Here is a 22,241-nt window from a genome sequence, read left to right on the forward strand (position 1 = left end):
TTTATTAACACACTGAGTAGAAAATCACATGTTCATGTTCCTCACATTCATTGGACGCTTCATGTGCAGATAAAAGTGTGACGTCACTGACTCCGCCCACTCAGGTTTCTTCCTGTTTTCATGAAGGGAATGACAAACATTGACATGCAGGTATCGCTTTTACTTTAAAAACACACTTTATGTATGGAGCATAGTATAATATGTAAATATAATGTACAACACAAAATGATGATTTTAGATTAATTATGAGTGCAGTTGTAACTGTATAAACTGCAGAAGTAGATGGTTTCACTTTCATGTTTACTACGAGATTCTGTATATTTTCAGTGTAAAGTGTGCAATTAAATGTAGTTGTTATGAAGTGTGAAGGTACAGATTTCATCATTATTGCAAACATATTTATTAAAATTGTACATGTTGCTGAAACTAATTTCTCAAACAGCTCTTGTTTTGTGATTAAATCAAATATGTTTTGAGTAAATCAGTGTGATCAGATGCTCAGATTCTCCAGCATCCAAAAACAATCATTCATTTTTTATAAGCGTATGATTTATTTAATGTGTGTGATTTGGAGAAAACAAACTCCCATTCAGAATAGTTTTAAACAACAGCATATTAAAGTATTATCATATTAAATCTAATGTTGCACTCAGTGTGATAAGATGATCTCATTAGTGTGTGTTAATGAAGTAAAACGAGTGTAATCTCTGACAGGAAGATAAAGAGACAGATGTCAGGAGTCAGAGAAGATGATGGACTGAAGACTGAAGAAAGATCACAATATTATCATGTCCAGCAGAGAGAGCAGAGGTGAGAGATTATAGATAACTGAAACTGTTAAAATACTAAGTATTGCAATTATGTGTTTCATATTTGATAAAACACTGAATATGTTTTGTGCATATAGAAACTGTATACATATATAGTCATCACATAAAAGATTTAAGTTTTGTTTAAAGCGTTAGTTCAAACAAAAATGTCTGTCATTAATTACTCACCCTCATGTCGTTCCACACCCGTAAGACCTTCGTTAATCTTCAGAACACAAATAAAGATACTTTAGTTGAAATCCAATGGCTCAGTGAGGCCTTCCATAGGGAACAATGACATTTCCTCTCTCAAGATCCATGAATGTACTAAAAACATAGTTTAAATCAGTTCAATGTGAGTACAGTGGTTCAATATTAATATTATAAAGTGATGAGAATATTTTTGGTGTGGCCAAAAAAAACAAAATGAACGACTTATTTAGTGATGGACGATTTCAAAACACTGCTTTCAGGAAGCATCGGATCATAAATGAATCAGTGTATCGAATCTGCTGTTTGGAGCGCCAAAGTCACGTGATTTCAGCAGTTTGGCAGTTTGACACACAATCCGATTCATGATTCGACTCACTGATTCATTTATGATCCGAATCTTCCTGAAGCAGTGTTTTGAAATTGGTCATCACGTTTATAAGTCTTTTTTTTTTTTGCTACACCAAAAATATTCTCGTCGCTTTATAATATTAATATTGAACCACTGTACTCACATGAACTGATTTAGAATATGTTTTTAGTACCTTTAATGGATCTTGAGAAGAGGAAATGTCATTGCTGGCTATGCAGGCCTCACTGGAGCCATCGGATTTCAACAAAAATATCTTAATTTGTGTTCTGAAGATTAATGAAGGCCTTACGGGTGTGAAACGACATGAGGGTGCAATAAATTATAATTTTTGGGTGAACAAACCCTTTAAGCCTCATGTTTGTTGCTATATTTGAGAAAAAAAAAAAAGAAAAAAAAAAAATACAAGCTCATCCTGCTAGTGTTAATGCTGATGACTCATGGCTGTTTAACAAAGATAATTTAATTATACCTTGTCTTTAAACCTTACAGTATTACACTGTTTTACCTGGTTTGAGTCTGATAATGCCTGTCCCTGTATTTCACTGTATGTTTACTAACACAACATCAAAAACTCCTTTAGAGAATCCAATTCAATCTGATTCTTTTAAAAACTTGTTCATTGTGTTTTGTAGTTGTTATTAGTTGTGTCATTTTCAAGAGGCAAACGTAAGTCTTTTTGTTTCTGCAGCTGTTGTTCGCAGTTCTGCTCGCAGGAGAAGACGGAGCAAAGAGAAAGATCCTCCCTTCAGTAAGTCTATAGAGGAATATTGATGACCATGATGCATACAAATATAGGCATTTTTGCTCCATCTAAAACTCAAATCTGAAATTCAGTGATTTATCTGTGAGAATTTTAATGGTAAAGATCTTGGTGTCATACTGTATAATGTTACATGTATGTGTTTCAGTGAGTGATGTGACTCCTCTGAGGATTGTTCTTCTGGGGAAGAGCGTGTCAGAAAACAGTGGAAGTGGGAAACTTCCTGTTGGGACGAGCAGCGTTTGACAGTGAAGCTCCTCCAGATGTTGTAGAGAGAGTAGGAGGAAGACTTGAAGGACAGACATGTGATGGTCATCAACAGTCCTCAGCTGCTCCAGACAAACATCTCAGATCATCAGATCACACAGACAGTGAGAGAGTGTGTGTCTCTGTCTGATCCAGGACCTCATGTCTTCATACTCGTACTGCAGTATAAAGACTTCACTGAGGAGGACATGACAAGAGTGAAATATGTGCTGGAGAAATTCAGTGAAGAGGCGATTAAACGCACTATAGTGATCACAACTGATGAAGAAACTGATGAAGGAGCATCTGTGAAAACTAATGAATTAATTCATCAATTCACTGCAGAGTGTGGAGGAGGACATGTTCAGCTCGATAATGAAATAAAGAGACTGATCTCTGGAGTATCTCAACAACTAGAGAAGATCCTCAGAGAAAACAATGAAGAATTTCTCACATGTGATTATGATGCAGAAGAAACACTGGTGGATGAAGATCAGAGCAGATCTTTTGCTTCACTCAGAACAGAGGAAGATCCTGATGGTGAGGAAACTCTTACAAGAAAATAAGATTTCTGTGCAGTATTGATAGCAGTATTTAGAGTGTACAGGAGACATAAAACTGTTAGTGTCCAATAACTGAAAAACAAAAACAGTGAATACAGCAACTTTAGTATAATACAGGATTCCTCTCAAATCTGTCAACTTTATATAGACCTGATTGATTTAGCTAAATATGAAATCAGTAAAATCTGTTCTGCCTGTTAGAGAAGAGCTGCTCAAAACTCACCGGTGGTTTCAGAAACACTCATTCATTACTGTACATTTCCAAAATAATCACTTGCTTTTTCCACACAATTGATCATGTGAAGCGTCAGACACTGGACAAACACAAAGATTCAGTCATAATCGATCATTGAGTACTGTTAATCACGGCATGTATCAGAATTTCGATTATCATACTGTATAGTAGGTAATGATATCAAATCACATACTACATTTGAGTTAAAATATTAAACATAAGCTTACAAGTAAGGCTGTAAGTTTGTTTGATTCATAATTTCTTTTAACATTAAGTAAATCATGATTCATAAAACGGAAATCTACAGTATCAACTGATTACAGACTTCCAGTTTACAATAGAAATTATTTGAATAGTTGATTCAATAGAAATGAAATCTGACATAAATAATATCTAAATATGTTGTAGTAACACATGTTTCTGTGTTTAAGGAGGTGTCAGTGACACTAGACAACAGAAGCTGAACTTGTTCCTGTGTGGAAGTGATGAAACACTGAAGAAATCTGTATCAAAACTAATAAGAGAGAAGAAACACATGGATCTTCATGGACGTCAGATCAGTCTGGTGGATCTTCCAGCTCTGTTCAACACTCGTCTCTCAGAGGAGGAAGTGATGCGTCAGACTCTCCGCTGTGTGTCTTTCTATGGTCCTGGAGTTCATGTTTTCCTCCTCATTATTCCTGATGCTCCACTCAACAATGAAGATAAAGCAGAAATGGAGGAGATCCAGAGGATCTTCAGCTCCAGAATCAACAAACACATGATGATCCTCATAATGCAGAGTTCAGAGCATCAGACAACAGAACTCGATGAAGAAACACAGTCTGTCATTGAGAGATTTGGAGGTCGACATCATTTCTTTGGTCCCAACACACAAGTGTCCACATTGATGGAGAACATTGAGAAGATGCTGGAAGAAAACAGAGGAGAGTTTTTCTCCACAGAGACATTTCTGGAGGCACAGATGAAAAAACTGATGAAATATGAAGAGATGAAGAAGAAAATTCATTCACTGGAGACACATTTACTGACAAAAGGTAATAACCAGAAAATCAGTTTATGTCTTAATCATTAGAGCTAGAAAAATTACAAACCAATTTGAGCAGTAAAAGTGTTTTATGCATTTGTATTTTAAAACAGCAAAAAAGCAACATTCAACATTATAAAGTAAAAAAAAAAAAATGTAAAATTCGAACATTTAAAAATTCAAACATATAAACATTCTGATTGCAAAACAAACAAGGTCAAAATGTCAAGCTTTATTGTTCCACATGAAAAGTTATTATTTTTGGGTGGTTCTTCAACTACAGGCACTTTTGGCCTTGTGAACTTGAGGGGAAAAAAAGTGTTCAAATCAAAATTGTCACAGTCTAACAGTTAAATATAACTAGTCTAGTTTAATGATCCATAAAAGAACGCACTTACATTATAAGACAAATTGGTGTTTTTTGACATATTTTCCGATCCGTACTGAACAAATGTCATTTCCATCACATGTAAATATTTGATTATTATTTAAAATTATTATGATATACATAATTTCTTAACAGTGTAAGACCACTTTCACACATAGTTTTACCAATTTATACCTATATTGCAATTACCATAGATTTGTGGATTAAGTAAATTAATTGTCATGAGGCCCAAACACAAAGCTTACATCCACCACAACCTGAAATATAATATTGCATTGGTTAGATACATTTCAGAAAAATAACTACTTGTGTTATTACATTAAGTGGAACATTATCCCATAAACTATGCAGAAATTTTTAATGAGTGATTAGAATTTTATACATATTTTTTAAAAGTTATGAGGTGGTGGAAATGACTGGGTGTTGTGGAAATGACAATGAATGGACGTCCATGTAGAAAAAAAGAAAACATTTATTTGAAACCCATTTAACAAATCATTAGTCATTAGTCTGTTTGGTTCCATAACCAGATGAACAGTTACAGTATTACTGTAAACAACTTTAACCACAAATAGTCACATGAAAAATGTAAGTTGCACATAAATTGTAATTGTAACATTGTAACATTATAACATTATAACATTATACGTTATACATTATACATTATACATTATATCATAACATAATAATTGGTTAGATGAACACTGTTTTGAATTTTGGAATACTTAAAAAACACCTAAACTTTAGTCATGTCAATGCATTGTAACATGAACTATAAAGCATCTTGAGCATGCACACGCTGTATGTGAGTTAGTTTGGTATTGTAAAATTCTAATCGGTCTCTTAGATGAACACTGTTCTGAAGAGAACATTTAAAAGACACCTTAAACTATACCATATCAATTATCATATAACATGAACTGTAAAGCACCTAGATCACGAGGGCTGTGCGTGTATGAGACAGAGAGAGAGAGAGAGAGAGAGAGAGAGTAAACATGGAGGTTTGTCCAGAGGGCAATTATGGTGACCAGACGGTATGTGTGTGAGAGATAATGTGCATGAAAGTGAGGTAGTGTGTGTGAGAGAGACAGTTTATGAGAGAGGGAGTGTGTGTGTGTGTGTGTGTGTGTGTGTGTGTGTCTGAGTGTGTGAGAGAGAGAGAGAGAGAGAGTAAACATGGAGGTTTGTCCAGAGGGCAATTATGGTGACCAGACGGTATGTGTGTGAGAGATAATGTGCATGAAAGTGAGGTAGTGTGTGTGAGAGAGACAGTTTATGAGAGAGGGAGTGTGTGTGTGTGTGTGTGTGTGTGTGTCTGAGTGTGTGAGAGAGAGAGAGAGAGAGACGTTGACGTTTATATCGCTTTATTTATACTAAAATTTGTTAATTACATTTTTTTTTTTTATATAATCAACAACCAATCATAACCCACATTCAATTATTACAATCACTCACAAACATAAATAATAATAAAAAATATAAATAAATAAAACTATATATATATTAATATACATACACACATACTTGTATAAATGTATACATATACAACTCATAAATATAAACACATTAACTTCACATCAAATAATATACTTTCAACCAACAATTAAAAGTTTAGAATTAGATTCTCCTCATGATCCACAGTACACAAAACTTCATTTAAACCCCATAATTCCTTGAAACAAACCAGATTTTTAATCAATTTATAATAAGCAAATTCTGCTTTGATCCTTGAAGTCACAAAGGCTCTTAAAATTATCTCTGGTTCTACTAAAACTTCTTCATTTATCTTTTTTTTCCTTGTTATCCATATAGCCTTTTTTGTTTCCGCTATTAGAAAATTAATTATACCAATTCTTCTCTTATCTGAAGCCTTATAATTTGGTCCAAATATGAAAACAGAGTCATTAAACTCTTCGCCCAATTTTTCAATACAATTTTCCAATATTTGAAAAACACCTCTCAATCTAGAACAAAATAAGAAAAGATGATCAATTGATTCCTCTAAATCACAAAAGGGACATTTCTTTTCTACAGTGGGATCGATGTGTGCCACGTGTCTGTTTGTAGCTACTGCCCAATGTATAACTCTCCACTGTAGATCTGCAGTTCGTTTTTCAATAGGAGATTTATACAATGTTCTCCAGCTCCTTCTAGGAGAAGAGTTTGGTCCCAACACATCTGACCACTTTGTTTCTCTACAGTCCTTTAGAACTGATTGGTGAGCGACTTTTACACAAGTCAAATATAATGTTTTCTTTGAAGCCTCTTTAAAACCATGTAACTCTGGAGTCCTGAAAGAGAGAATTGATTCCTCTTGTGGTTCTTCTACCACCAAAGCTGAAACTTTAAGTTCAGGAAAAACCACCTCCTTTATCTCCTTCTCTTCTTCATTCAAATCTTCCATCCCTCTCAACTTTTGACGATAAACCGAGGGAAAAAAATGAGAAAATACCATCCATTACATGTTTCATCAATCTGACGGACCTGATTCCAGTCAGACTACACAGTTCCTCTGGACTTTTCCATTCATCACCATTTTTGAAGTCCATTATCCTTGTGCATCCAGCTCTTGCCAATGCTTTCTGTAGGCTTTTTGAATTAAGCACCTTTACTTGAAGTAAGGGATTATTAAAAAGAGGTTCTTCATTGATCCAGGATTCAGAATAAGACAAATCTCTCTTTACTTGAAGAATTAAAGTCCATGTTCTCAACATTGTTTTATAAAAAGCAGATGTGTCTTTTAAGTCCATTTCTGTTAAATTAATTAAAAACAAATGTAAATCATATTTAAAAACATCAACTTTATGCAACAGGGTTTTAGCAGTATCAGTCCAGCACCTGTTTGAATACAGCAACTTTTGTGCTGCCTGCAGCCTGAAGGTCTTAACTCTGCTTTTGATATCTATTAATCCCTGTCCACCTTCATTTACTGGTAAAAAAAGAATGGATGCTTTAGTCCAACGTTGTCCAGTCCAGAAAAAATCCACTAATCTTCTTTGTAGTTCATGAACGATATCATCAGGTGGGTCCAGGACATTCATTTTGTGCCACAGTGCTGAAGCTACTAAATTATTTGTGACCAAAACTCTTCCCCTATAAGAAAGCTGTGGTAGCACCCATGACCACTTAGACAACCGGCTACACATCTTCTCCACCATTCCTTCCCAATTTTTCATCTTAAATCTTTCAGTCCCTAAATAAACCCCTAAACATTTCAACCCCTCTTGACTCCACTTAACACCACCTGGGAGCACTGGTGGACTATTATTTACCAATTGTCCACAATAAAACCCTTCACACTTTTCCCAGTTCACTTTCGCTGTTGATGCATTTTCATAGATTTTCAGAGTTTCTATTAATACAGACACATCCCTCTCATCCTTAATAAAAATTGTAACATCATCAGCGTATGCGACAAATTTAATAGGCCTTTCAACAGAAACCCCTTGTAATGTTTTCCTTAACTTACAAAGTAGGGGTTCAATGGCCAATGAATACAACATCCCTGATAACGGGCATCCCTGTCTGATTCCTCTCAACACTGGAATAGGCTGACTAAGCCCACCTCCCACTTTCAACATTGCAGAAGCATCATTGTACAACATTTTAGTCCATGAAATAAAACTTTGACCAATCCCAAAAGCCTCAAGCGTTTTAAATAAATAAAAATGACTAACTCTATCAAACGCTTTTTCCTGATCGATCGCAAAAATGCCAACATTTTCACCATTCAAACTTGCAATGTCTATTATGTCTCTTACAAGAAACAGATTGTCCATTATTGTTCTGTTAGGGATACAATATGTTTGATATTCATTGACAATACATTCTAAAAAAGGTTTCAATCTATTAGAAAGACACTTTGCCATAATTTTATAGTCGGTGCATAAAACAGCCACAGGTCTCCAATTTTTCAACAAACCAAGATCACCTTTTTTAGGTAATAAAGATAAAACTGCTCTTTTACAACTAGTAGGCAATTCATTTTTTTGATAACAATGATTAAAAACTTCATAAAAATCATCTTTCAGTAAGTTCCAAAATTGTTTATAAAATTCAGCTGGGATTCCATCTATACCGGGTGCTTTTCCAGTTGAAAGTTTTTGAACAGCTTCAGACAGTTCTTTTAGCTGGAGGCCAGAGTCAAGCTGTTTACTCTGTTCATCAGAAAGTTTCAGTAAGTCTTTATGCATCTCCTCAATGCAACTTACATCACATTGTCCTTCTCCAAACAAGTCCATATAAAAACTCATAGCAATTTTTCTCATTTCATTTGGATCGGAAATCACATTCCCATTTACATCTTTCAAATGCAACATCATTTTTTTTTCTCTTACTTTCTGCTCTAAATTAAAAAAGAAGGAACTTGGTGCATCCATTTCACTCAAAAATGCAAAGCGAGCTCTAATTAAAGCCCCCTTTGCCTTCTCATGAAATAATGTAGCTAAAGCTTTTTTTTTTCCTTCCAGCTTCCCAACTGCCACAACATCTCCAACACTTAATTCTCTTTCAATTTGTTTTATCTCTTTTTCTAGTTCAAAAACAGTTTTTTTAATCCTACTATTTGTGTTATATATATAGTTTTGACAAAATATTCTTATCTGTACTTTTCCTATATCCCACCACTGAACAATATCATCATAATTATTTTTTTGTTTTCTCCACTCAATCCAAAATACTTTAAATTTTTCACAAAAAAGCACATCTTGTAATAATTTCACATTAAAATGCCAATAATAACTATGACTTTGTGACTTCTTTACATTTATTTCAATTATACATAAATGATGATCAGAAAACCCATTTGGATAAATTGTTGATTTTAAAATCCTATTACTTTTATTCTTATTAATATAAAAACGATCTAACCTGGCGGTACTAATATGGTCATGTAAAGCCTTTACCCATGTATACTGTTTAACTGTAGGGTGTTGTAATCTCCATACATCAACTAAATTAGAATTACTAATAACATCCTGTAAAAATTTGGCAGAAGAAGGATGAGGTTCTTCTCCATTTCTATCTAGGGTAAAATTAACTGTACAGTTCCAATCACCCCCTAAAACCAACCACACATTTTCATCACAATTTTGTTTTAAAAACTCATGTAATTTTTTAAAGATTTGTATCCTCTCTGCTCCAGTATTTGGTGCATAAATATTAATAAAAACAAAAACAAATCCATTTACATTTGCTTGAACTGCCAAAATTCTCCCTTTTTCTATTTCATTGACAGACACATTGGTTATATTAATTGTCCTTGAAAATAAAATAGCAACTCCTCCTCTAACATTCGTACCATGACTCATAAACAAATCACTTCTCCACCCCATTTTCCATTCTATTTCATTTTTCACATCACTATGTGTCTCTTGCACAAATGTTACATCAATACTCTTATTTTCTATGTATTCATGTAAACTTGCTCTTTTTCTGCCATCTCTTCCCCCATTGATATTAATGGATCCTATTCTAAAGCTCTCCATGAAAAAAGAGGACAGAAAAAAAGAAAACACAAACGACAACACAAGAAAGGACAAGTAGTTCACCCCTTGTGATTCCTTCATAAATAAATTATAAGGAATTTTCAAGAACTTTCTCTTTTCTCAAGTTTGTTACCATTTTTTTCAATCTGAATCTTTTCCTTCTACTTAGCTCTTCATAACTGACCGTCTTTTGTATCTTTATCACAGAAGCCAAAAACTTTCTCACATCAGGAAAAAATTCTTTAACCTCTACTTTTCTTCCAAAGGTTGCATCAAGAAAATCGTTAATCTCTTTTACAGTATATAACTGATCCTCATCATAGTTGGAGGGAATATCTGACATTTCAGAAAGACAATCATCATCAACCATCTCTTCAGTCACATCAGTGCTTTCAGAGAGCTGTGACAGAGGTACATTATCAATTTGATTCTCAACGTTATCTTCATCAAGCTCATCAGAACTCTCAAGATGACATTTTTTCACATCACTTGTCCCTGCCTCTTCATTATTCCTCCTTTTATTTTCTCCGTCACAATTATTTTTTTTCGCCTTTTTTTCCCCTAATTTCTTTTCACTTAATTCCTTCAGTCTTATATCCTCAATGGATTCACTTTGTTTATGAGTACTCCGTTTATTATTTGCACTCTGCACTTTGTCAGTTTCGTTGTCTGTCACTGTTTCCTTACTTTTATCTGCATTCTCCGTTTCACCTACAGCAACCACCTGTTCACTTTCATTTGTTTTATTGGTATCGCCTTCTATTTGCGTTTTTTTCGGGCATTCCATTTTTTTATGTCCGATACTACCGCACTCAAAACATTTCAAATGATTGGTGCTTGCGTAGATCATATATGACTTGTCTTCATGTTTAACCCGAAACGAGATATCAAACGTTGGCGATTCTAAAACCATAAACAACTGCCGCCTAAAAGACAACACATGCTTCAGAGCCTCTTTTTTACATCCGAGTGGAATTAATGTTATTCCACTTACTATTTTCCCGAACCTCTGCAGTTCGTTTTCAATGCATGCATTAGGTATATAAGGTGGACAATTGGAAATGTTCACTCTTGTCGATTGCGATACCAAAGGTGAAATGGTAACAAAAGCTCCACTTACCCAAACACCGCTCACAATGAGTTTACTCACAAAACTTTGATCCTTTAGAAAAACTACCACGGCCTTGTTCATCCTGGATGCAGATACAATGTTATCAAATCCTATCTGTTCTCCAATCGCCAAGAGTACGTCCTCGACCGTCACACCGGCGTCTGGCACGCACCTGACTCCATGGCGGAGCGACAGAGAGGAAACCTCCATCCCCGCCCTCCGCCACGAGGCCCAAACTTTTACCTGGCGATTACAACTAAACAAGCTACTAATATTTTTAAATTAACCTCTATAGCTCTACAAAAACACTCATACAAAAATAAATAAATAAATAAATAAACGAAAATAGTAAGAAAACACCCCACGAAAAGCTCCTCTCACCCGTGAGACACTCACATTCCCCAAACTCCCAGCATGCACCGAGAGAGAGAGAGAGAGAGAGAATGTGATTCATCTTCTCCCGATAATTTCTTTGATTGGTTCTCCATTGTCTCCTTCTTTTGCGTTGTTCGCGCTTTGACAAATCTGCAATTGGCTTTACAACCCCTCTTTCTTTTTTCTTTATGTATCTCTCCCTGTCTCTCTTCAGTCGCTCTTCATATTTGACAGGGACCTCTTTTAGTCTGTCCCTATAGGACTGAGACCTTTCTCTAGTTGACTTCCACGGCATCTTAAAAATAGATGAAAAGGCATTTCAACATATATTTGAATAAATACATTAACGTTGTACATTTCAATAAATAAAATATTCATATGTAGCCACTCAATCTATGAATTGCACCTTGTAAGCATAAATGTCATTTCCACCTCACCTTTGTCATTTCCACCCAAGAAGATAATGTGGTGGAAATGACAATCCTACAGTATTTTGTAAAAAAATCAAAGCTAGTATTACAGATTAGCTATGAATTGGTAGCAAGCATTGCATGCATGCAAAATACATCTATTTGTGTTAAAAAATCTATTTATTTACAAACTCATTTGATGTTACGCCATGTTTGGAAATGACATACAATAAAAATATTTTCATTTCAAGCAATATTTACCTTGAGTTTTCTTCTCCAAGTTGCTGAAGAAATTTAAAATCTCCTCCATGTCAGACATGTGCTGTGATGTCATTGTTCATCTCCATAGAAACTACCCAAACAGTCTTTCAAAAAAACTTTTTAAAGGGACATTACAGCGTTGTGGTGGAAATGACGGCAATACTGTGGGACAACTACATTTTGTATATAAAATCACATTAATAGTTGTCTGACCTTAAAAACCTCAATTATGTTTTGATTCTTTTACTGATACTTTACTCAGTCATATAAAAAAAAAAAAATAGATAAATCATTTTTTTACACTTCTTTTTCATTATTGAAGATCAGAAGTCTGGGTGTGGGACAAGCACAAAACAGCAATATTTGCATGTATAATGATGTTTAAAAAGGTGAAAAAATCATTATAGATTACCGGTAAAAAGTTCCTAAAGTACTTTCATTGTAAATTTAACTATGAAAGTGTGGATTTTTCAAAATTAAATGTTTTTTATAAAATATGATCAAAGGACATGAAAGTGCCCATAGTCTAAGAATTGCCCTTTTACATTTCATCTTTTAGCAGATGAGCAAATGAGGACAACGGTAGAAGTAATCAAACCAACAATATGATAATGTTGTGGCAAAAAAAACACTCCGACTCTACTGCATAAGAGACAAACACGTCCAATTGTCTTTAAAGGTTTTATTTCTTGCAAGAAAGGTCAGACAGGTCATACAGAAACACAAGTAGCTGCAGAGTGTAAGACCAAGAACGAAAGCTTCCCCTCACTTTTATATCTCTAACCTCCAAGGCCGAAGCCTCTGTCTTTTTACCATATTAGGAACATCTCTTAGTGGCTGTAACTTTCCACACATTATTAGCACAGACATGTTTTTAACATACATCTTGCATGTCCCCATACCATATCTTGCTCTTTCTATTTCTAACATCTATGTTAACACTATGTTCAACATTACCACTTAAGCCAACATCATACCATGTTCCATAAGCATCATATTTCACAAGAATACAGGTTAAAAGCATATGAAAAATTAAAATTTCCACAACAGATAACAATGCAAATGTTGTGACTAGTTCCAGTTCCCTTTCAAGGGAACTTGCGCTGCATAATCGCTGTGGGAACGCCTCAGCATGATGTCGTCATGAAGCACGTATGAAATCTGTCCAATCGGGAGATGGTACATCATAGGCGGGTGACGTCACTGACCAGGAACTATAAAGCCTACCCGAAAACACTCTCATTCAGCTTCTGTGTCTTCAGCAAGCGCTACATGTGATCTTGTCTGTCTTTTTTATTGTTGTCTGTCTACCATCATTCATTCATTTATATTATGGCGAGTGAGCAGCAATTCAGGAAGTGTGTTCTTCCCTGTCCTCATTTCATTATGGACAGGGATACACATGAAATGTGTGTTGCTTGTTTGGGAGTGCAGCATGCCCAGGCAGCTCTCGTAGGGGCTGCCTGTGTGCACTGCAAGCAGTTACCCATGAAAACGCTGCACTCCTGCCGGGCCCTCTTCGAGGAGAGTGGCTCGGTTCACGTTCCTCAGGACTCGGGTCCCGCTTCTGCTGAGGCAGGGCTGCGCCTCATGTCCTGACGTTCACAAATGGATGTAGCAGCGGGGTTAGAGACGGGCCCAGCCTTATCTCTGCCCTCACCTGCTGCATCCAAAGTGTCTATCCGGAGTCAGGAAGCACACGCTGATGGCGTCCAGTTCTGAGGAGCTGGATGTTGTCAGTGTGACAACAGGAAGGACTGAAGATTTGGGAGCTTGTGGATGTGCTTACTTGAGCCGTTGCCAAGCTGAACATTGACTGGCCAGTCGAGAAGCAAGAGCAGCAGACTAGAAGTAAACTTGATGAACATTATCTACCATCTAGGTTTGCTCATCCTCCACGTCAGAGCTGACCATTTTTTCCGACCTCCACACTGAGGTGTCGAGGTCGTGGAAAAGACCGGTATCCTTCCGTGTCTACACCCCTCAAATGTCTACCTACAGTAACATTATTGGTTTGAGGAGACACGGGTATGGGGCGATGCCAAAAGCGGAGGAGTCGCTTGCAAGCCATCTCTCTCCCCAGGCGGCATCGTCCCTCAAAACCCCGAAATTACCCACTAAGCCCTTGAAAACAACATCAGCGCTAGTGGGTAAAGCGTACTCAGCTGCAGGTCAGGCTGCAGCTTGCTTGCATACAATAAGCATTTTGCAAGCATACCAGACTGACCATCGGCCACTCTATGGCAGCCCTGGTGGCCACGGAGAGGCATCTTTGGTTGAATTTGACTGAAATCAAAGACAAAGATAAAACGATTCTCTTGGACACACCACACTAAATTATTCTGCCCTCTTTGGTAATGCTATCACCACCATCACTGAGAGGTTCCAGGAGTCTAAGAAACAAGCTGCAGCTTTTCAGCAGTTTCTTCCCCGCCGATCCCAAGTCCCTTCGGCTGCTGGGCGGGAGCAGCCCAAGCCGAGTACGAGCTCCTCGCATACACGCAGACAGCACCAATAGCAGAGCGTTGCTACCCATTCTCCCCCTCCGAGGAGCTGGGATGCGGGACAACGCTCTCAGGCGAAGTCCTCGAAGAGCAAGACAGACCTGAGGACCATCACTGTTACTAAGAGGGCTTCGTCAATCCTGATGGCAGATGGATCAGGATCCTGAGGGTGGTCCCCTTCAGAGTCAAGCGGTGTTCACCTCTCTTAACGGTGCCCGTGTGTCTTCGGTGCCCTCAGGGGGGTGATCTCCTAACCCCGCCGCAATGCCGGGGGCGCAGTAGTTCCCTGCATGTCATCCAAGGGTGGTGCACTCTCTCTGGTGCAGCCAAGCCAGTCGTTCCCTGTGGGGACTCCGCTTCAGGGCACTGAGCTCCCTGCCCATATTCCACCAGAGGCCAGCCTCGAGAGGCTGGTTTCCTTAGTAGATTTTTTTGACAATGTGGAAAGGTCTGTCAAATATCTTAATGGGTGCTGCACACAGTAAAAAAGGGGTATGCGATTCAGTTCATCATCCACCCCGATTCAAAGGGATCTTGCCCACAGTGGTGGGTCCCGAGCAGGCTCTGGTGATGGCACTCCAAAGCATTCCAATATCGGGTTCTTCCCTTCGGCCTAGCACTGTCACCCCGCACCTTCACCAAATGTGTAGACGCGGCTCTGAAGCCCTTGTGTATGCAGGGCATCCGCATTCTGAACTACATAGACGATTGGTTGATTCTGGCTCAATCAGAGAAGATGGCAGCTCAACACTGAGATCATTAGGGGTGTCCTCGACTACGGATTTACGTAGTCGAATCCGATTTGAATCAGATTGCCTGTATTCGACTGACAGTCGAATCATAAAGGGGGGGGAGTGCGCTAGAGAGTGCGCACAGACTTTGAAAGGTTCGCGCGCTGAACTGTGCACGAGATGGAGCGGGACACGTAAAATGAAGTAGGTCTGGCTATAGTCTACCCGCGGCTTGACAATTTTTATTTTCTTTCACACACAGCACAGAGAAACATCTTTCTATAAACCGACCAAACTGCCTGTCAAGTGATAGACTAAACTGACAATGATTTTATATTTTTTAAACAAATGAAAGGCAATGCGGATAAACATTCACAGCCACGATGTACAGAACACTCTCAAAGATATAGAAGAAAATGAATAAAAACATTTTGGATCAATAAACTTTATTATATATATATATATTAATAACTGCAGAAAGGCCACACTGCAGATATACATTTCATATGTCGGCAAATCAAATTACATCGGCTAAATTGTCTGTGCGAGCAAGCTTTAGGCTAACTAATCTACAGCGCAACATTGATGCACCAAAAACCATAATAACCAAATATATAATTTTTTTTTATCAAACATTAATTTACAGAATTGAATTAGAACAGAATATACCGTTCTAATAAATGAAAATAGTCTAATTAAAAAAAATGCAAAATGCCTGAAGTGCAGGGGAACATATATTCAAAACACAAGCCAGAAATAGTTAAATTAAATAACCCTGAGTGATCAATAAATAAATTTAAATTAAAGAAATTATTAAAATGACAAAATTATAGCTAGAATTGTCAACTTGTCTTTTTAACTGCAGAGACAATAAACGCTAAACTGGAGTGGCAGTCTTTTTAGCTAAACAGCATCCAAAAATCAAATTACAAGCAGCTGAAATAGTTTGAAATCACTTGTAGCTACCCTATTGATTGAGAGACAAAAATCCAGTCTTTCACGCGATCTGCCTGTGTCCGTTGAGTCTTTTCAAATAGCGCGCTATAGTCACCTCGTTGGCCGGCAGAAGCGGCAGCAGTGTTTGTCGTTGAGTTGGAAGTAAAACTTAAATCGGTCACAGGTTGTATTTATTCACGCACATTAAAAATATTTATTAAAAGCTTCTTTCTTTTCACATTTTTATTTATAGTATTAACATAATAGGCTGTATATTAACCTATTAGGAAAGAACCGGTATGTCTGTGTAAAATCAGATATTGAGCGCCCCCATATCTCGTCTCATAACACCTCTGTGACGATTTGACTGTGGGATTGATAGTCGAATCAGGCTCCTCCTATTGAAGATTCGAATCGTCGACTTTTCAGGGTCACCCCTAGAGATCATATGAGAAGGTTGGGGTTGAGACTAAATGCAAAGAAAAGTGTGCTTTCTCCAGCTCAGAGGACCACTTATCTAGGCGTGGTTTGGGATTCAGTGGCTATGTGTGCCCGTTTATCTCCGGCTCGCATAACATTGATTCTCTCGACCATCTCAGACATAAAGCTAGGCCAGTCACTCACTGTCAAACAGTTCCAGAGACTGTTAGGTCTTATGGCAGTTAGCTTATGGTCTTATATTTGTATGTTTTGGGGCACCTAGGAAGGGTCTCCCCGCATCCAAGCAGAGAATGAGCAAGTGAGTGGTCGAGGCCATCTGTAGCTTCAGCTACACACGAACAGTCACTTGCTCATATGGCGACGTTGGGATTGTCGTTCCCATAGCGTTTACGCAGTGTGAGTTCCTTTGAAAGGGAACGTCTCAGTTATGTATATAACCTTATTTCTAGGGATGTCCAGATCCGATCACGTGATTGGAAATTGGGCCCGATCATGTGGTTTCAGACTCGATCGGAATCGGACGTTACCTCCCGATCAGGACTCGGATATATATGTATATATATTCTCATTATTTTTAACACATCTATAGTGATGCGGTGGCACAGAGTTAGGCCTGTTTCACACTGCAAGCGTAAGCGGCGCGTGAGTAGCGCATATTTTTTTCAGCGTGCATGTCAACCAACGGATGCATTCACACAGGCAGCAGGAGCAGCTCGTAAAGCGTCAGGCAGGAGCGTCGCGTAAGCAGCAGTGCCGCGATCGTCTCGGCACCGAGTCTATCCCTGTGTCTCAATCAGCTCCCTAGCTCCCTAGGTCGTGAATCAGTATATAATGAAAGTGAATGTGGCTGATACCCTGATCAGTGCCCTGACTACTGAACTAGGGAGCTGATTGAGACACACGCTGCGCTGCTGACGCGTAATTAAAGTGAAAGCACACTTTTGATGGACAAAATAAATATAATTTCACACAAAAAGTGTTCAAAATGCACACAATACACATGTCTAATGTGTTTTAACAAGAATTTGAGTATGACAGAAAAGAAAATTAAGAATCAAAAATAATAATAGAAGATTTACCCATTTAAACTTGTTTTTTATTATTCAGTTTGGGTTAAAGTATGGTGTATTATAAAAAACTAAAGTAAACTAGCCAGAAAAAATGATATATATAAACATTATTTTAGTTATTACACAGACTGCAGCATACCCAAATCAAACCAAATATATTTGTTTTTATATTAGCCTTTTTTATATTTACTGTTGCACTAAAGTGAAGTGAAGTGAACAATTTATGTTATTTATTACTTGATTGTTCAAGCTACCTCACAGAAGTGCTCTGTTTGTACTTAAATAAAAAATAAGGAACGTCCTGGATCTGTTTTTTTTTTCGCTCTTCTTTATTCTTTTTTTGATGTATTATAGAAGTATCGGATCGGGACTCGGTATCAGCAGATACTCAAAATCAAATGACTCGGACTCGCACTCGAGGGCAAAAAAACCTGATCGGGACATCCCTACTTATTTCCCTGAATAGGGAACGAGACGCTGCGTCGCCTTGCCATACTCCCAGCATGCCCATAAGTCACTTGCTTCAGTATTTCAGAAGCTGAATGAGAGTGTTTTCGGGTAGGCTTTATAGTTCCTGGTCAGTGACGTCACCCGCCTATGACGTAACGTCTCCCTATTGGACAAATTTCATACGTGCTTCACAACGACATCACGCAGAGGCGTTCACATAGCGATTATGCAGTGTCTCGTTCCGTATTCGGGGAACTAAGTTTATATACATAACCGAGACATTAGTCTAGCACAGTCCATGTAGTTGCTATTTTTTTTAAATAGATATAGTCTAGTAAGTGTTAGTATTAATGGGTCAAGTGTTGATGATAAAGATGAGTCTTCAGCAGTTTCTTGGAAATGGCTAAAGATTCAGCAGCTCGGGTTGAAATAGGCTGGTCATAGTCAAGGTAAAGGTAGAGAGTTGTTTGAACACGACTCTTTCTGCCTCAGAGAGTGGAGGGTAGGAGCGAAGTATAGGTATGCTAGCTGATAAGATGTCTGTGTCACCTCATTCATGCTGTTCATTCACTTCCCCTGAGACTCAAACCCACAACCTTTGGGTTAAAAGTCTCCATTAGGTCACGATTGCCTCTTAAAACTGTGAAGAACTTTTTTTCACTGTGAAGAGAGCACATTGATCTCAGCCACTCTCCTCAAGAGCTGACCTCCAAGACAGATATGTAGAAAAAACAACATATACTTTTTTCAATTCTCTTTTGTAGTTGAACACCATGACACAGTGTCATGTGTCATGGTGTTGATGCTCTGGGAATGCTCTGCATGAACTGGTGTCTGAAGTACATGTCAATATACACAAATCTTGATTGGTTACAGCAGTCAGGTGATGTCACAGGCTATAAAAGGGCACCTGAAGAAAGCATCATCAGCTTTTTTGTCTTCAGAAATCTGTTTAATTTGTAGTGTGTGTGTATGTGAAATTTCAGCCCTAGTGTCTGTCTGTGTGTGTTTGAAAAAGAGTATCAGACAATATGAATAGAAAGAATGGCTTTAGGAGATGCATCACGGCAGGTCCTTGTTTTATTACCGGGGTTTATAACAAAGAATATATTTGACTCATCAAAATAAGGAAATGGGTCAAAAGTGCTCATTGTACTCCAATCCCCCTGTTTATCTTTGAGTCACTTGAATTAATAAAGATGTTTTCTTAAATTTCACTATGATTTGTTCTGTTTTTAATTTTCAGGTTCAAGAGAAAACAGAGATGAAGTGAGGATTGTGCTGCTGGGAAAAACTGGAGTTGGGAAAAGTGCAACTGGAAACACAATCTTAGGAAGAGACGCATTTACAGCAGAAACATCTCATGAGTCAGTGACTAAAGAGAGTCGGAGAGAAACATCTGAAATCAACGGCCGACACGTTACTGTGATCGACACTCCAGGACTGTTTGATACTGAACTGAGTAATGAGGAGATCCAGAGAGAAATCAGCAACTGCATCTCCATGATCCTGCCTGGACCACATGTGTTCATCATTGTGCTTAATTTAGGACAACGATTCACTCTAGAAGAAGCAACATCAGTGAAGATCATCCAAGAGACTTTCGGTGAAAAATCTCTAAAGTACACCATGGTGCTCTTCACCAGAGGAGATGATCTGAAGAACAAAACTATTGAACAGTTTCTAGGAAAACCTGGATCTCCTTTGATGAATCTGATTGAAGCATGCGGAAACAGATTCCATGTGTTCAATAATAATCAGACTGGAGACCGAACACAGGTGTCTGATCTACTGGAGAAGATAGACAACATGGTGACAGCGAACGGAGGGAGTTTCTACTCATGTAAGATGTTCAGAGAGATGGAGAGAGAGAAACAAGAACAACAGATGAAGATCCTGATGGAAAGAGTCAGAGAAAGAGAAGACGAGATAAACAAACACAAAGAAGAGATGAGACAAGAACGAGAGAAACTTACAAATAAAATTGAGCAACTGAGACAAGAAAAAGAGAAAATAAAAACAGAAAAGGAAAAATTTCAAATCAAATATGACACAGAAATAGACAGACTGATGAACAGAATAGAGAATGAGAGGAAGAAAAGAGAAGATGAATTTACTGAAAGAGAAGAACAATATAAAACACTATTGAAAGAGAAAGAAAATCTGATAAAGAAACATGAAGAAGAGAAAGAGAGAATAAAGATGATGCTGGAGGAAGAACGACAGAATGATGACAAAGAGAGAAAGAGAAGAGAAGAAGAAATAGAGAAATAAGAGAACAAGAGAAATATCAGAGAGAGATACGAGACGAGATGAGACGAGAACGAGAGATATTCAAACGTGAAATAGAGGAAATGAAGCGAAAAAAAGAGAATCTTCTGATCAAATACAACACAGAAATAGACAGACTGATGAACAGAATAGAGAATGAACAACAGAATCATGAAACAGAGAGAAAGAGAAGAGAAGAAGAATTTATTGAGAGAGAAGAACAATATAAAAGAGAAATGAAAGAGAAAGAAGAGAGTGAGAAAAAGATCCATGAGGAGATGAAGAGAGAAAGAGAGGAATGGGAGAAACAAAAGCTAGAGGAAAAGAAGAGAAGAGAAGAAGAGGATGAGAAAAGAAGAGAGAAAGAACAGAGAGTTTTGGTTGAATTTAATAAGAAACTGAAACAAGAAAGAGAGAGAATGGAAAGAGAGAAAGAAGATCTTCAGTCTAAACATGAAGAAGAAGAAAACAAGATGAAGATCCTGATGGAGAAACTGAACAGAGAAAGAGAAGAACTGATGAAGAAACATGAAGAAGAGAAAGAGAGAATGAAGATGATGATGGAGGAAGAACGACAGAATCACGATGAAGAGAGAAAGAGAAGAAAAGAAGAATTCAGAGAGAGAGAAGAACAATACAAAAGAGAAATGAAAGAGAAAGAACTAATGAAGAAACTTGAAGAAGAGAAAGAGAGAATGAAGATGATGATGGAGGAAGAACGACAAAATCAGGACAAAGAGAGAAAGAGAAGAGAAGAAGAACACAAGAGAGAAATAAGAGAACAAGAGAAACATCAGAGAGAGATACGAGACGAGATGAGACGAGAACGAGAGACTTTTAGACATGAAATAGAGGAAATGAAGAAAGAAAAGGAGAATGTGAAGAAAGAAAAGGAAAAACTTCAGATGGAAATAGACAGACTGATGAACAGAATAGAGAGTGAAAGACAGAATCATGAAACAGAGAGAACAAAAAGAGATGCGATAGAAGAGCGATATAAAACACTAATGAAAGAGAAAGAAGAGAGTGAGGAAAAGATTTGTGAGGAGATGAAGAGAGAACGAGAGACAATTAAACATGAAATGGAAGAAATGAGGCAAGAAAAGGAGAAAATAAAAACAGAAAAAGACCATCTTCAGATAGAAATAGACAGACTGATGAACAGAATAGAGAATCATGAAACTGAAAGAAAGAGAAGAGAAGAGGAGTTTAATGAGAGAGAAGAACAATATGAAAAAGAAATAAAAGAGAGAGAAGAACTGATGAAGAAACATGAAGAAGAGAAAGAGAGACTGAAGATGATGATGGAGGAAGAACGACAGAATCATGATGAAGAGAGAAAGAGAAGAGAAGAAGAATTCAGAAAGAAAGAAGAACAATATAAAATAGAAATGAAAGAAAAGGAGGAGGAGATACGAGATGAAATGAAGAGAGAGCATGAGATGTTAAAAAATGAAATGGAGGAACTGAGGCGAGAAAATGAGAATGTGAAGAAAGAAAAAGAAAATCTTCAGATCAGATACAACACAGAAACAGACAGACTGATGAACAGAATAGAGAATGAGAGGAAGAAAAGAGAAGAGG

The 22,241-nt window shown here is 37.4% G+C and overlaps 2 protein-coding genes and 1 long non-coding RNA gene across 3 annotated transcripts; all 3 read left to right on the plus strand.

Annotated features, from left to right (window-relative positions):
• Positions 1-104: 104 nt before the first annotated feature.
• Positions 105-2,140, plus strand: LOC125262999. Its single transcript, XR_007183674.1, has 3 exons — positions 105-150; positions 715-810; positions 2,081-2,140. It is a non-coding gene; the product is annotated as an uncharacterized LOC125262999 (long non-coding RNA).
• A 307-nt stretch (positions 2,141-2,447) lies between these two features.
• LOC125253040 (GTPase IMAP family member 8-like) lies at positions 2,448-20,660 on the plus strand. The gene is made up of 3 exons (XM_048166782.1): positions 2,448-2,938; positions 3,628-4,233; positions 19,633-20,660. Exons 1-3 carry the CDS (start codon positions 2,461-2,463, stop codon positions 20,658-20,660), a joined length of 2,112 nt encoding a protein of 703 aa, XP_048022739.1. The 5' UTR covers positions 2,448-2,460.
• A 38-nt stretch (positions 20,661-20,698) lies between these two features.
• On the plus strand, positions 20,699-22,202 carry LOC125262661 (vicilin-like seed storage protein At2g18540). The gene is made up of 3 exons (XM_048181480.1): positions 20,699-21,173; positions 21,342-21,753; positions 22,172-22,202. Exons 1-3 carry the CDS (start codon positions 20,699-20,701, stop codon positions 22,200-22,202), a joined length of 918 nt encoding a protein of 305 aa, XP_048037437.1.
• Positions 22,203-22,241: the final 39 nt, after the last annotated feature.

Source organism: Megalobrama amblycephala, linkage group LG2 (assembly GCF_018812025.1).
Source record: "Megalobrama amblycephala isolate DHTTF-2021 linkage group LG2, ASM1881202v1, whole genome shotgun sequence".
Taxonomy (NCBI): Eukaryota; Metazoa; Chordata; class Actinopteri; order Cypriniformes; family Xenocyprididae; genus Megalobrama; species Megalobrama amblycephala.

What these genes read in the sequence shown, in the direction of transcription:
- LOC125262661 (XM_048181480.1), top strand. Translation starts at nt 20,699, where the DNA reads ATGAGACGAGAACGAGAGATATTCAAACGTGAAATAGAGGAAATGAAG. An exon ending in GAACAGAGAAAGAGAAGAAC is followed by an intron (nt 21,174 to 21,341) that starts TGATGAAGAAAC and finishes AACTTGAAGAAG; the next exon opens with AGAAAGAGAGAATGAAGATG. An exon ending in CATGAAATGGAAGAAATGAG is followed by an intron (nt 21,754 to 22,171) that starts GCAAGAAAAGGA and finishes GAAAATCTTCAG; the next exon opens with ATCAGATACAACACAGAAAC.
- LOC125253040 (XM_048166782.1), top strand. Translation starts at nt 2,461, where the DNA reads ATGGTCATCAACAGTCCTCAGCTGCTCCAGACAAACATCTCAGATCAT. An exon ending in AACAGAGGAAGATCCTGATG is followed by an intron (nt 2,939 to 3,627) that starts GTGAGGAAACTC and finishes TCTGTGTTTAAG; the next exon opens with GAGGTGTCAGTGACACTAGA. An exon ending in GACACATTTACTGACAAAAG is followed by an intron (nt 4,234 to 19,632) that starts GTAATAACCAGA and finishes TTTAATTTTCAG; the next exon opens with GTTCAAGAGAAAACAGAGAT.